The sequence below is a fragment of the Montipora foliosa genome, chromosome 9 (genome assembly GCF_036669935.1).
Source record: "Montipora foliosa isolate CH-2021 chromosome 9, ASM3666993v2, whole genome shotgun sequence".
NCBI lineage: Eukaryota > Metazoa > Cnidaria > Anthozoa > Scleractinia > Acroporidae > Montipora > Montipora foliosa.
In genome coordinates this window covers 47,706,464-47,721,463 of record NC_090877.1, presented here as the reverse complement: position 1 = coordinate 47,721,463, position 15,000 = coordinate 47,706,464, and the positions used below count along the sequence as shown (strand labels likewise).

General features: G+C 40.5%; 1 protein-coding gene across 7 annotated transcripts in view; it reads right to left on the bottom strand.

Annotated features, from left to right (window-relative positions):
* Positions 1-15,000, bottom strand: part of LOC137969364 (DNA excision repair protein ERCC-1-like) — a 22,690-nt gene that overhangs the window by 6,236 nt on the left and 1,454 nt on the right. For 4 of the 7 annotated variants that reach the window (XR_011116661.1, XR_011116659.1, XR_011116660.1 and 1 more), the window contains exons 3-10: positions 14,297-14,400; positions 12,519-12,618; positions 11,934-12,010; positions 11,176-11,275; positions 9,332-9,403; positions 6,548-6,616; positions 6,125-6,333; positions 1-39 (exon numbers count right to left, since the gene is read on the bottom strand). The exon at positions 1-39 is cut by the window's left edge and continues 53 nt beyond it. Coding sequence is in view for 1 of the 7 variants with exons in the window: in XM_068815570.1 (XP_068671671.1) it covers positions 6,259-6,333; positions 6,548-6,616; positions 9,332-9,403; positions 11,176-11,275; positions 11,934-12,010; positions 12,519-12,618; positions 14,297-14,400 (597 nt within the window). In the remaining 6 variants the exon portion in view is untranslated. Of the gene's footprint in view, positions 40-5,752; positions 6,334-6,547; positions 6,617-8,495; positions 8,570-9,331; positions 9,404-11,175; positions 11,276-11,933; positions 12,011-12,518; positions 12,619-14,296; positions 14,401-15,000 lie in introns of those variants that run through there. The other 3 variants (XR_011116663.1, XR_011116662.1, XM_068815570.1) reach the window with 3 other exon arrangements.

Below are 15,000 nucleotides of genomic sequence, written 5' to 3'. Positions count from 1 at the left end.
GTTGATGTAAGTGCACATATTTTCACCCCGCTGGAAAACCTTTGAAGGATAGATGATTGTGTTTGAATCAAAAATGAACCTGCAGCCCTCAGTATCCGTTCTATGATAGATTTCTACCAGTTTTTTTATTACTAACTGCGGTCGTCGGAAATTAAAGCCAATGATTGTCAACACAGGTTGTTCAATTACTTCTACTTTGCCAATAGCGGCGCGCAACGTTCTCGTCAAAAGGGTAAAAAAGCATTTAAGGATTGATTCACAAGTAAAATGTTTGCCTGCTGATTGCCGAAGTTATTTCATGTTGCCACATTTCAGATGCAAGGCCAGATGCGAGTTTGGTTTGGATGGGAGAGTCAAACACATGCAGTTTAAATTTCTGAGGAGGAAGGCTTAGAGGATGTCCAAAACAAACACGTTTAATTTTTTTTCTTTATCGATGAGAAGAACAACTTTGAATTATGAATAAATAAAATAGGCAAAGTCGGTATTGCGTTTTGGATAGCACTGACTGACTATCAATTAGGGCAGCAGAAAAAAAAACACTCCACCTGTTTCACGATTTGTATTACACTGTTTTAATAGTTCTTCTCTTGGTCCTACCGTACATGTAAACTATGAACTATTGCCAACCTCAGAGATTCTAATTTTAAAAAGACCGTCACTACATTTAAAAGCTTTAAATTTTAATCATTTCTCTCCACGCAAAAGTAATTGCAATACTGCAATATATTTTGTTCTGAAGAAACATATGTTTGTATTTTTGTAATCTTCCTAGTTGGTAATATGCGTATAGTCATCTTATAAATCTATCTCGAACTGGAGAGGTTCAACAACAGTTGAAAATGCCTTCCAAACCAACCAGTGGTTTTCGTTCAGAAGGCATCCAGCAACAAATACGTCTCATTTCGCATCTTGAGGAAAAGTCATCCGTTTCGTCATTCGGTAAAACGTTAATCTTCATAATGCATGGTGAAGAACAGCTCAGCTACTGCTGCTTCTTCCAACAACACGTTTGCGTCATTTACTTGGGAGGATCTTCCTCCCAAAGCCGAAGCCATCGTCATTTGCAGTGCTCTTAAACGTTTGAAGCCGTCTTTATTGTCGTAAGAAACCTCCTCATAGTTGTGGTCTTTGCAGTTAACAAGAAACTTCGCAAGAAAAGCTTATTGCTAGTAATAAATTTGGCAGTCACTGATATGCTTTTGGGAGCGTCGAGATCCCTTTGTGTAATGTATTGATAACCTTTTAACCGGAAATAACTCTAGTTTTCATACCGGAAGTTTACAGAAATCGCGGGCTTACTTAGACCCATGGGAAATGGGAAACCATGCTCTTTTATGTGCCATGCGAGTGAAGTAAAGTTTACTGTTGTGTTTAGTTTAATCTGTGTGATTCGTTGGCCATCGATACGCAATCTTTACATTGGCGACGAGGATTCGATTCGTTTTGTGAGGTCGGGGATATTTTGGGCGTCATTTGCGTAGAGGATCTGAGTATTTTGTCAGGAGGATAATGACAAGCAGTGCACCTTCGACTTCGAGTACACCTTCGACAACACAAACACAGCCAGTTACCGCGTTTGTTCCTCTTCTTGATGTGGCCAGTCTTCCTCCCTTCAACCCGAAGGAAGACCCGAACACTCTCGCCGTTCGTTGGAAGTTGTGGAAGCGCTCATTTAATTTGTATTTGGTGGCTAAAGGGATAACGAAGGATGAACAGAAAACCGCGTTGCTGTTACATACCGGAGGATTGAACTTGCAGGAACTCTACTACACGTTAGTGCCCGGAACGGATATCGTATCTTTCGATGAGAGTATGGTGTTGCTGGATGGTTTTTTTTCGCCCCAGTTGAATGTTCCGTTCGAAAGGCATCAGTTTAGGCAAATGGAGCAAACTTCGGGTGAGTCGGTTGATCAGTTCGTTTGTCGGCTGCGACAGAAAGCGATCACCTGCGAGTTTGAAAAAGTTGATGAAGCGATAAGGGATCAGCTTATTGAGAGGTGCAGGGACTCCAGACTCCGCCGTAAGTTCCTGGAAAAATCAAACGCAACCCTGAAGGATTTGCAAGACCTAGCTCGTGTACATGAGGCAGTAAATATGCAGGTCAAGGCCATGGATCAGTTAAGCTTGTCAGGCCAGGTGAATGCTGTCTCGTTCGGCAGACCTCAAAATACGGGGAAAGGTAAAGAGACCGCTCAAGGCAGAGGTAGAGGAAATAAGTCTGGTAAACATTCTGGTGGTTGTCATGGTGCAAAGGTGATGAGATGTTTCCGTTGTAATTACAGTGACCACATCGCACGTGATCGGAATTGTCCAGCTCGCAACCAAAAGTGTAATTCGTGTGGGGAGGTTGGGCATTTTGCTATTTGTTGCAAAACGAAGGAACGCAAAGCTCCTTCTCAAGATTCTGAAAAAAGGAAAGCCTCCAGGGGCAGAGCATATCAAGTGTCAGAAAATTCAGCTACTGGTGCCCAAAATTACTATGCGTTTGCAGTGGGAGCTGGTGAGTTTGTAGGTGGTAGCGAAGTTGATTTGAAGGTTGGAGGAGTTGTGTTACGTGCAGTACTTATTGATTCTGGCGCTTCGTGCAATGTGATTGATCAGACGACCTGGGAAGCGATGAAGAAAGAGAATGTACAGTGTGATTCCAAGAAATCAAGCAAAAAGTTGTTTGCCTATGGTCAAAAGGAGCCTATTGAAGTGATTGGAACATTTGTGTCTGAAATTGTATGCGGGGCCAATGGCACTTCGTGTGTTGATGAATTCACAGTTGTTAAGGGTCCAGGCCGATCTCTACTGGGAAAGAACACAGCGGAGAAATTGGAAGTGTTGAGGGTTGGTCCCATGAAAGAAGAAATATGTTCGTTAATGACAGAGGGCAATGGTGCTGATATTCGTGAGAAGTACGCAGAAGTTTTCACAGGAGTTGGGAAGCTGAGGGATTTCCAGCTGAAGCTTCATGTAAGAGATGATGTCACACCTGTCGCACAACCGGTACGGAGGCTACCATTTGGACTGAGAAGCAAGGTTGACGAGAAGTTGGACGAGTTGTTAGCCAAGGACATCATCGAAGAGGTGTCACACAAACCTACTGAATGGGTGTCGCCATTGGTTGTGGTCCCAAAGGCAGACGGTGATATCCGGATTTGTGTGGACATGCGCAGGGCGAATATGGCAATAGAGAGGGAGAGACACCCCATCCCCACGCTTGAGGAAGTGTTATATGATCTTAACGGTTCAACTGTGTTCTCAAAACTTGATCTGAAATGGGGTTTTCATCAAGTGGAACTGGATGAAAAATCGCGCGATATTACAACATTTGTTACACACCGTGGCTTGTACCGATACAAACGTTTGATGTTTGGAATAACATCAGCGCCCGAAAAGTACCAGAAAATAGTTGCTGATGTTTTGCAGGGGTGTAAGGGTGTGGCTAACTTGGCAGATGATCTCATTGTACATGGTTGTGGTATTGAAGAGCACGACAGGAATTTGCATACTGTTTTAAAGCGGTTGGGAGAAAAAGGATTAACTCTGAATGGAACGAAATGTCAGTTTCGCCTTCCCAAGCTAACCTTTTACGGTCATGATCTGAGCAGCCAAGGTGTTACGCCCAGTGAAGAGAAAGTAGCTGCCATTATGAATGCAAGTCCTCCGAAAGATGCTGCAGAGGTCAGATCATTCGTTCAGCTGGTGCAGTATTCTGCAAAATTTCTCCCCAACTTCGCGCAAGAAGCAGAGCCGCTTAGGAGTCTCCTGAGGAAGAATGAGCCTTTCGTTTGGGGTGAAGCACAGGAAAGGTCGTTTCAGAAGCTAAAAGAGCTTGCTGCAGGGGCCAGCACACTTGCATACTTCAGAGGGGACTGCAATACACGAATCATTGCCGATGCAGGTCCACACGGTTTGGGTGCGGTGTTGACTCAACTTCAAGATGGGGAGTGGCGAGCAATCTCGTATGCATCCAGGAACCTCACTGAAGTAGAGCGAAGGTACAGCCAGACGGAAAAAGAGGCATTAGCCCTGGTATGGGCCTGTGAAAGGTTTAACATTTATGTATACGGACGCCAGTTTGAACTAGAAACCGACCACAAACCGCTTGAGTGCATTTTTGGCAGGCTCTCTAAACCATCGGCGCGTATAGAACGATGGGTTCTAAGGTTACAGGGTTACGATTACAAGGTCGTTTACCGTCCCGGAAAAGCAAACATTGCCGACGCACTTTCGAGGCTTAATCAAGTCAACCCCAAGGACACAAGCGGAGAGGAGATTGACTTTGTTATGGCAGTCGCTCAAGGAAGCCTACCAGTGGCACTCTCGGCTAAACAAGTGGAAGAAGTGTCTGAGAGCGATCCAGAGATGGTTAGCCTGAGACAGTACATTTTAAGTGGGGACTGGTCTCAATGTAGGATGTCTGCGTATTTGTGTGTCAGGAACGAGCTATGCGTGTTAGGAAAACTTGTCTTACGTGGCACTCGAATTGTCATACCGGAGGCTCTAAGGGGAGAGGTCCTACGTCTTGCTCATGAGGGTCACCAGGGCATCGTAAAGATGAAGGCACGCCTCAGAACAAAGGTCTGGTGGCCAAAAATGGACTTAGACGCCGAACGAGTCTGCAAGTCTTGTCATGGATGTCAGGTTGTAGGGGAGTTACAGCCTCCAGAGCCAATGAAAAGAGTGGAACCACCTACCGGTCCTTGGCAGGATATAGCCATAGACTTGATGGGTCCTCTTCCGACGGGAGAAAGTTTGTTGGTAGTCGTGGACTATTTCAGCAGATTCTATGAGGTGGAAATCATGAGGTCGACCACGTCCAAGAAAGTGGTAGATGTACTGGCACAGATATTTTCAAGATATGGATATCCTTTTACTCTCAAGTCCGACAATGGTCCTCAGTTTTGCTGCGAGGAGTTTAAGACGTTCCTCTCAGACCACGGAATAGAACACCGGACATCTCCTCCGCTGTGGCCGCAGGCCAATGGGCACGTCGAGAGACAGAATAGAACGCTTCTAAAGGCTTTAAAAGTGGCTCACGTTGAAGGAAAAGAGTGGCGGGGAGAACTTAATAAGTTTCTGCTCGCGTACAGGAGCACACCACAAGTAAGCACAGGAGTTACTCCTGCTTTCCTCATGTTCGGTAGAGAATTGAAAACTAAATTTCCAGAGCTGAAGAGAGCTAATAACCTGTTGAATGAGGGTGTAAGAGACAATGACTGGAATCACAAGTTGATCCACAAGGCATATGCTGATAACAGACGAGGTGCTGTAGAAAATCCTGTGATGCCTGGAGACCAAGTTTTACTAAAGAACACGAAAACGTCTGGTAAGCTTGAAGCAAATTTTGAGAGTGAACCATACACAGTGCAAACTAAGGAAGGCCGTGAGGTGACTGTTCGGTCGAAAAAGGGCGTGGAATACAGGCGGAACAGTTCTTTTGTTAAACGTTACAACCCACCAGAGGATACACAGGAGTTAACAGAAAATGTAAGTGAAAAGGCTGTTAGCTCAGCAGTTGGAGAGGCTGTAAGCCCAGCGGTTGCCCCAAGTACCTTGGAAGAAAGTACAGTAACATCACGACCCAGCCGGACAATCAGAATGCCGGAGAAATACAAGGATTATGTACTCTATCAAGTAGACTCTGTTGACGCATTGAACCTGTGTTGAACTTTGGTAGACTTCGTTTAAGTTTAAGGATTAGTAGAACTGGACAGTATCCTTCTAGTTGCGCAGTCCATGTGGAGCGGTTTTTCGTACTATGTGTTTTGTTGACATTTTCCTTTCACTATATTCTGTTTCCAAAGAAAGGAAGGGATGTAATGTATTGATAACCTTTTAACCGGAAATAACTCTAGTTTTCATACCGGAAGTTTACAGAAATCGCGGGCTTACTTAGACCCATGGGAAATGGGAAACCATGCTCTTTTATGTGCCATGCGAGTGAAGTAAAGTTTACTGTTGTGTTTAGTTTAATCTGTGTGATTCGTTGGCCATCGATACGCAATCTTTACACTTTGCACATTTATTTTGTCGGGATTATTATATTAGCTCTGGAAGTTACACCTTCCTGTAGTCCTGTTCCGGGATTCCCTCATACCCCGCCCTGAAAGTGGGCCTGAACAGGACTAACCTTCCTGTAGAAGTTAACGTGTTCTGTGCTATCTCTGATAGCACACTTCTCATCGACGCCTTATTTTCCGCGTCCAGAGGATGTCTGCGGCAAAGGTTATCAAATTCATCTTGGGTTCAGTAACACAACTGATGCTAGGGTTCTTCTACTTGTTCCTTTGCTTTCTTTGCTACAAATGGTTGCTGTAACAGGTCATGTAGTCTCTGCGCCTTCAACAACAACAGAGATAAAACTTGGTGATAAGGAACAAGGCCAAACAAAAGAAATGTACATATTTAACTGGTATAATTTTCTCCTGATTTGTATTTTTTCGTTTGATTATATTTGTTTAATGCCTTGTACTTGTATAAATAACAGCAACTTTTTGATTAATTTTTATTTTATTTTGAACATTACTGTAACAAAGAAAAATATTTTTAATACCTTTAGAGGTCCAAACCCAGGGAGGAGAGAAAGATCTTCTTTTGAAGCTGTGGCTATGTTTGCAAGAGACTGTAAAATTCAATGTTATCAAAAAAATATTAAAATGATAGTATTGAGAACCCTTTCATTACAGTACTGTGCAAAAAGAATGCAAACGAATTTCGCGCTTTTCGCTACTTTTCGCTACTTTTCGACGAAATATAACGAAATTTCGGGCGAAACGAAATTTCATTCGAACTTCGCCGAATTTTCGAAAAGCCTATTGTTTCAATCAAAACGAAAATTCGCAACGGCCGCGCGAATATTCAAGCGAAATTTCGTCGTTACATAGCGAAATTTCGTCGTGGCATAGCGAAATAGTTTAAGTTCGCAGCGAGTATGTCCTCCCTCTCGCTTGTCTCTCCAATCCGTCTTCCTCTCGGGAGGCTTCAATGACAATAAAATTATTTAAGCGGGCAGATTAGTCATGGTAAAGGAAGCGCTTTTACAATCCCTTTTTAATTCAGTCAATGCATGACATCTGGATTGCTTCCAAGAATTATGTCACGAAAGTGTCGATTGCCCATGTGTTTTCGAGTTCTGAGTAACCAATATGTCATGAGAAGTGTCTATTGCCAAATAACTCGAGTTTGGATCATTGCACAGCCCTGAAACTTTGACACGCTCATGATTTATTACCCTCCTACAACATCTCAATTTCTTGACTTAATTTATTGAATGGTAAGCGATTTTATTTTTTCTTTGCGTGGTACTTGCGTGACGTGAAAACCAAGAAGAATTGCTATTGTAGGTTTGGTATGTTAAATTGTCTATGGCTGTATTCTTGGAGTCTCAAGATTGATGCATCGGGCGTACCAAAAATCTTATGTCTTATGTCTACTTATTGACAAAGTATCAATTGAATAAAGGAAACGAAATCGCTTGTAATGCTTGTCTACTGTTTCATTCAGGTCGTGTTTACACTCAAGGTTGAGAGAAGAAATACAGTTGTTGATTCCATTCATTCATTAAAAGGGGAAACACTAACCAAGACTTGACAAAATTTCGGTTTAGGCCGCAGCGACACGTGCAATTTTTTGCTCGCGACGGTCATGCGATTTGCTTCAAATTTTGTCGCGTTACCAGCGCGCGATGAAAATTAATCGGAAGTGTAGCCACCCTTGAACTGCCGACGCGACAACTGAAAAAATCACGAGAAATTCAACTTAATCAATTTCTCGCGATTTTTTTCAACGGCTTTTTCTGCTGTCGCGTTGCCAGTTCAAGAGTGGCTACAATTGCGATTTTCATCGCGCGCTAGCGACGCGACCAAATTAGAAAAAATTGCATCACCGGCGAGAGCAGAAATCGCTGGTGTGGCCGCGGCTTTAGGATTACGATATTTCGATTAAAGGCGCTTTTACACTGTGAAATGTTAAGTTCTTCAATTTTCGTTTCAGTGCGTACGAACTCCAACCGAAATTTCGTTGTAGATTTGCGAATTTTCGTTTCAGTACGTACGAACTCCAACCGAAATTTCGTTTGTAGATTTGCGAATTTTCGTCCTGCGTTCGAATTTTCGTGTGGCTCAGCGAAATTTCGAAGAAATTTCGGGCGAAAAATCACACCTTTCCCACCGAAATTTCGAGAGAACAATAACCGAAATTCGACGAAATTCGTTTGCATTCTTTTTGCACAGTACTGTATATTAAATTACCACGAAGCCTGAGTTTTTTATCTCACCAAGTTAGGCTGAGTGTTACTAAATGTCGCGGGTCGCGGGTGCCGGGGTAAAAGTCGTGGGTACCCAAAAAATCGTTTCCTTATTTTCTTCAATTTTGTTTCCGATTAGTGCTTAGAGCCTAAAGTAAGGGTCAAGGAATTCGTGAACTTTTCGTCAGAAGAAAGCTTTCTCCCTGTAACAAGGTATTCGGTGGCCAATGGAAATGAACTATTTTGATGGGATTACCTTGAGGGATGCTGTCTTGAAAGCCTCTTCCTCGTCTTTCCTTTGGTACATCCTTAGTCACGTGAGACTTGGATCTTCATTCCCCGTCAATAATAAAACAGTTTCAGAGCCACGATCGAAAAACAAAGAACTAAGTAAAATCTAAGCACGTGTATTGTACAATTATCGCTTTATTTAACTTTTGAGTGGGGGTGGGGTCTGTGTGATTTGGTGAAGAAAACTCTTTTTCATGTTCAGGGATCTTTCTTGTCAGGGTATGAGCATGCATGAAATTTATTCCCTGTGACAATCAACATAACCTGTTCATTGAAAAGAAAAGACCTCTTTCCAGTCTTGGTCATGTGCAGGATTTTTTTCCTTGTATAAATATGCTTGGAGGATATTTTTTCAAAATCTTCCAGCCCCTCCCCACTCCCCTCAAAAGTTGGTACAACTGAAGTACGAATACCTCCAAACAAAGGTATGACTCAAGCCCTGGAAATAGATCACTCGCTCTTTCAGCGCCTGCCGCACAGAGTAATTCCAGGGCCTGCAATGTTCCCATTTTCCCATTTACTATAGTTTTTTTTTTACTCGAATTTTTTGGTACCCACGACTTTTACCCGCACCCGCGACATTTAGTCCCTACCCGCGACCTTTAGTAACACTCTCAAGATTTGCGCCTGTCTTTTTTAAACCCAGTCGAATTAGTAGGTTTTGTACATTTTCCAGGGAAGGGGTAATTTCCAGAGGAATGGTTAATGGCAACATTTAACACAGATTGAGGACAAATAAAACAAGCATAAATATCACAAAGATCATCAAGTTCAACTTGAACAAAATAAAAATATCCTTACTCCAAATGTTGATCTCAGGGATACGACATCTGTCTTGTTAATGCCTTTGACCGTGGTAAGACAATCTGTAAGCTGAAAAGAATCAGTTGAATATCATACAGTAATATTGAGAAAACGGTGACTGTTAGACATTCAGTTGAATAAATAGACAAATAAATAAAACTAGTACTGGACATGAATTAGTCATCGCTAAGTATCAGGTTAATGTCCAGTACTAGTTTTATTTATTTGTCTAAGTATACAGTAATATTAATTTGACAATTATGATTATAGTGTTTGAAGCAGATGAAATAGTAGGAAGTTAAAAGGTAAAGGAAAAATAACTTTATTAAACGTTGGTAGTTCCTTCAGCTAAGAGGCTGGTATCAGTGGAAGCCAACGGTGCGCTCTTTTCCCGAGCTACATTTTGCGCGCATTTAAAGCTATAGCTACACAGATCAAAGGAAAGTCGAAACAGACACTGAAAATCTGACCAACTGAGCTGCACCTGCTCCTAGGAGATGCTTTCCTGATGGGAGGCATCACAGAACCTTTGAGGATCCTATAAAATCTTCAAACCTCTAATAAAAACCTCTAAAGATAAAAATATTTCATTCCAAGACCTTTAAATGATGTTTAAGGATCTTGTGAGAATCTTGCCAAGATCAGAGTGAATATTATGATTTTGCGATGACCTAAACAAAGCCCTGAGTAAAAGAACGGGGGGGGGGGGGGGACACCCATACAAAAAGGGGAGGGATGCTCGTCGTCTCGCTTAGGGGGTGTAAATTTCGGATTTTGGTCTCACTTAGGGTGCTCTGGGCAAAAAACAATCATATGTAGCCATGAAGGTCTCCGTTAGGGTTGCACACAAATAAATATAACAGTGTGTATTTGTATAGGTAATCACATGATTTGAAGTGCAATTTGGAATAAATAAGCACAAGTAAATTTTTTCAAAGACGACCAAAATTGCACGAGCCCATAGGGCAAGTGCAATTTGTAGTCTTTGAAAAAATTTACAAGTGCTTATTTATTCCAAATTGCACAAGAAAAATCATGTGATTACTTATTAATAATATACATGAAAAATGTTTTGACACTAACCATTACACAAAGACTGTCACCCGGCTCGTAGTCTTGCCAGTCTTGTTCGTCTTTCTTAGAACTATGGCTTAAAAATCCTATCGACAATTTTGTTGAGGGCGACCGGTTCAAAGCTTTCATTATCCAGTTGTTTATGCCTTCCTTTGCAGTCTTTGTTTTGCAGTTTCCTTCAAAATTTTAATGAAAACAAATTGCTACTCTCGCGTTCTCGCCAAATCTGTCCGCCATTTTGTCAATTCAACTTGCGTCATCCAGGGCTCGCATTTGATTGGCTATCTGTGAACTTCTTTGTTCATTGACCAATCAGAATGCTTACTTTATTACCTTAATTTGCATTAAATTACCTCTTTTCTGCACTGTGTTACCAAAAAACTGCACTTCTCTCAGCCAATCTGATTGCATAATTTTTTTCATGTATATTATTAACACTTTTACATTTCTTCATGTAGGTGAAAGTATTAGATGATAATGCCATTGCCATTATTAAAAGTCACAGTATTTTTTGTTTCTCTGTGTTTTAATATGGTCTCTTTTAAGGGTCAAAAAAGCCTAGGCCACGCCCAGATTGGTCTCCTTTAGGGAAACTTCTGACAAGCATCCCTCCCCTTTTTATATGGGAATCCCCCCCTCCCCCCATCCTGGAGTTACCACTTGGGACAAAACTAAAAGGTAGCCTGCAAAGGTGTGCCGCCCTCATGAGAAACACAGATTACATGTCACAATTCAGGCACAGAATGCAACATGGTAGCAATTTTTACCTTGGTGAAATAGTCTCCTTCACTTTGCCCCAAAAGGACATCTGGAGGCTTGTTTTCATAAACCTTGTAAGTTTCAAGGTATCTTGCTGCTTCATCAGCACTGAAATAAAAATGTCATTTATTGATCAGGCCACAGAAACCTCATGTTTTTCTACTGGTATTTGTGCTGAAAGAAGCTGACTTTTTTCTCATGACCCTCAATTCCAGAAAAAAACTGTTGCCTTAATTTATTTCAGATTCTTTGTTGAGATTTCTTTGTGATACCATTAAAGGGTCATTTGTCATGCAAGTACTTTTCATATTGCAGAAGTAAGAAACCTTTACTAACAAACAATTTAATTTTACAAAATTACCAGGGTTATATTGAAGTACAATAGTTGTATGCAGACAGTCCTTCAAAAGCTAGAACAATCATTATGAAGCTACCTAAAAGCAATATTGAACACACAGTGGAGAGGAGGTTCTCATGTGAAAAGAGGATGTATTGCACCACCCCAGATCATTATAGTTTATGGTCTTTCATCGGAGAACATAGTGGAAAACTGACTTTATGTATACAAATTAAGTAACTCAATAAGCGAAAAATGGGAAATTTGAATGAGGAAATGAAAATATACAAATAGAATATGAACCTGCATTTAAAAAGCAATATTTATATACAAGGAGTGTAACTGAAATCAAAATCTTGTCATGACCTTTGCTTCATGGTTGGCAATGATATGATGATATGATGTTGATAATGATATGATGTTACTAACCTCCAAGCAAGAACAAGAGTACAATCAGCCATAATTGCCATCTTAGAAAGCTCTCTTAGTGTCTGGTGAGGATCTTTCTGAAAAAAAAAAAAAAAAAGTTGAGGCATCACAGTTGAGGGGTGTGTGGGCCAGCATATTCAGAAGTCCCAGGTTCTAAATGGATTTACTGGTATATCACATTGAAGAGATTGTACCTCTTTGCAAGCCCTTATTTTTATGTCTTGTACAGTGATGTGCAGAAAGTTTTCTAGTTTAATGTTTTTAAAGGCAACTTTTAGTAAATTACGTTTTTCACTTTTCTCGGCATATTAGCATGTATTGCTAGGGGCCTAATCAACCCAAGTTGAAATAAAGTTAACTACCTATGCCTTAAATAACTCCCAGAGTAATGTACTTTGGTGAAGGTAGACTGTGTAGATGAGTGTGGTCCCAGTTGGGATTCTTAACGGTTGTTGTTGAATGTTCTGTTCTGTCATGATTGGGTTTCATTTGCCCTGAAAAGCCCCTATGGGGAGTGTTCAATTAAGTATGTATATGTATTGTATTGTATTGTATTGTATTGTAAATTAAAGATATTTAACATACAACATCCACTTGCACAAGAAGAATCCTCAATTCAAATCTTTGGCCAAGCTGCCGTAATCTCTCATGAATGTATTCTGGGTTGAAGTGATGGTATCTTAAGCTGGAATTAGAATTACAGGTAAATCGTAACTACAGGACTCACACATTTTCTTTTCAACAACACATGATCCAATGCAAGATCCTACACATTTGGAAGGGAGAATCCCATGTAAAATGCAAAAACCTTGACAAGATCCTGTGCAAGGTTGATCCTTTTCTACTCCGTTGCACATCCTTTTGGAAAGATCCATAAAGATCCTTTAGGATACTGTGGCATATTGTCTTCCAAGGAACCTTCATTTTTTAATACTCCGTCCTGCTACACATTAAGCTTACAGAAAGTCAATGGAGGGCTTATTAATTAAGGCAGCAGGAAACAGCTGAAGTGATAAATTTGAAGTACCGTCATGTGACAGCAAATGAGAGATTCACATAGTCGGTATACCCTTCTTGCAGGGACTCACTAAGAAACGTAATTGCTTGACTGACACATTGTAGGATGTCATACACTGTAAATCCCATGCAAAGCCTGGAAACAGGTTTTACGGCAAATTATCAACCCTGAAGGAGGAATAATAAAATTTCACTCAAATCCTCTGCATTTGATGCTTGTAAATTTGACCTTACAACTCAATATTGTTTCCAATGGTTCAGCAACATCCTGGGTAAGTTTTCGAAGGAGGATTTCCACAGGGAACCAAGAGAGAAAGACCGAGTAGCAGTAATTACCAATGCACTCTTTTCATTTTTTGAAGCAAATCATTCAAGATCTTTATTAGTCCTCTGCCTCAAATACCGGGTATGTCCGAGAAATGCAGCCAATCAAATGCAAGCTCACTTTTTGTTTACTTAATAACAAGGAGTCAGACAAACACTGTAAGTTAGAAGTGATATTCTGGAGACACATGATGCCAATATTGATCAGAATAGTAAAGTAGGAGACACTTCATAAGTAATCAAGGTAATAGGACTGAGTCGTGTCTAATTTGGTCTGTAATTAATCATGAGTGATAACAAAATTGGGCAACCATGCTGGGAGAGTCTCGTCTGTTTTTACGAGTATGACTACAGACCGATGACACAAAGTTCTCCTACCAATTAATCATAAAAATTACAGTTTCCGAGAAAAAAAGAAGTGGCAAGTTATGAAAGAACGGGAAAATTTGCATTTAAAGACTGGCAAAGGAGGCTTACAGTCATGCAAATTGTTTAATGTCGCTGTGAAAGAAAGAAAACCCCATTTTAGGAGTCTGTACACTGTTTCTACATGTATGGTGATTGAAAGCAAGGCTGTGATTGGTTGATTTAAATTACAGGTTTGAAGGTGATTGGTTTATTGAACTGTCTGATAACAACTTGGCAAATGAATTAGTGGAAAATAGGAGTTTTTAAACCAATAACAATTGAGGAAATTGTAATTTTTATGATCACATCTTCATTGCTATCTTGCATTTCCAGAACTTAGTACCTGATTTTGGTCAGGTGTGCATTGTTTTAGTTCATTTACAATAAATGAACACTCTGAGCTCCTGAAAAACTTGTTTAAGCGAAATGTGATGTCCTTGAGGCAGCTATGTACATGTACAAAACAATCTACTTTAAAAGACAAACGCCTACTTGATGATCTTCTCAGTTTGACCATTTTCCTCTCTGCTATCAAACGTCTGTGATATTTTGTACATTATATTAATTAAATCATTCCTAGTGATCATTTGACTGCAAGAATGGTTGATCCTTACCTTAAAAACAAAGCACATGTTGTTGCACCAAGAACGTAATCAGGGATAACATCGCCTATCTCCCAAGGAACATTTCTCACATGCTTTAATAATGGGTTTCCTTTCTAAATGAAAACAAATTATCCCATTGTTGTTAACAAATGTTAAAGTAAAAATGTAAATGCCTTTGTTTTTTAAGGAAGTGCACTTAAAACTTAAAACTAAGATTATAGGCATTCCACTTTGATAACCGGAAAGATACAACACAAAATAACATGATTACATTTTTCTACCTTTAGGTGTTCCCCAGTAACAAGTTGTCAGATTGCCTGGTGTTAGCTACTAGGTAGGGAAAAGGGTTAACTTTAAGGGGACATTTGTGTACACCAAAATGTTGTTCACCCTAGCTTTGCTCTTTCAGATTATTTTCTCATTACTTCATACTATTCTCCTGCTTCTTCATTTCTTAATGAAAACCCTGCCTAACCACTGGATCACAACCCCTCCTACATACATTTAGGAATTCATAATTTCATTATCATTCCAAAAACCACTTCTAAAAAGGAATTCATATACCTTTTTGGCACTTCGAACTTTTCCTAATGGTCCTGCTCTTAACTACAGACTTATAAGTTAATATCCCTGGCCTTGTCAGGAACAGAGAGGTAGTCATAGCAACCCTGCAGTGAGCAGGCTACTACCATTGCCAGTAGCTTTCAACAAGG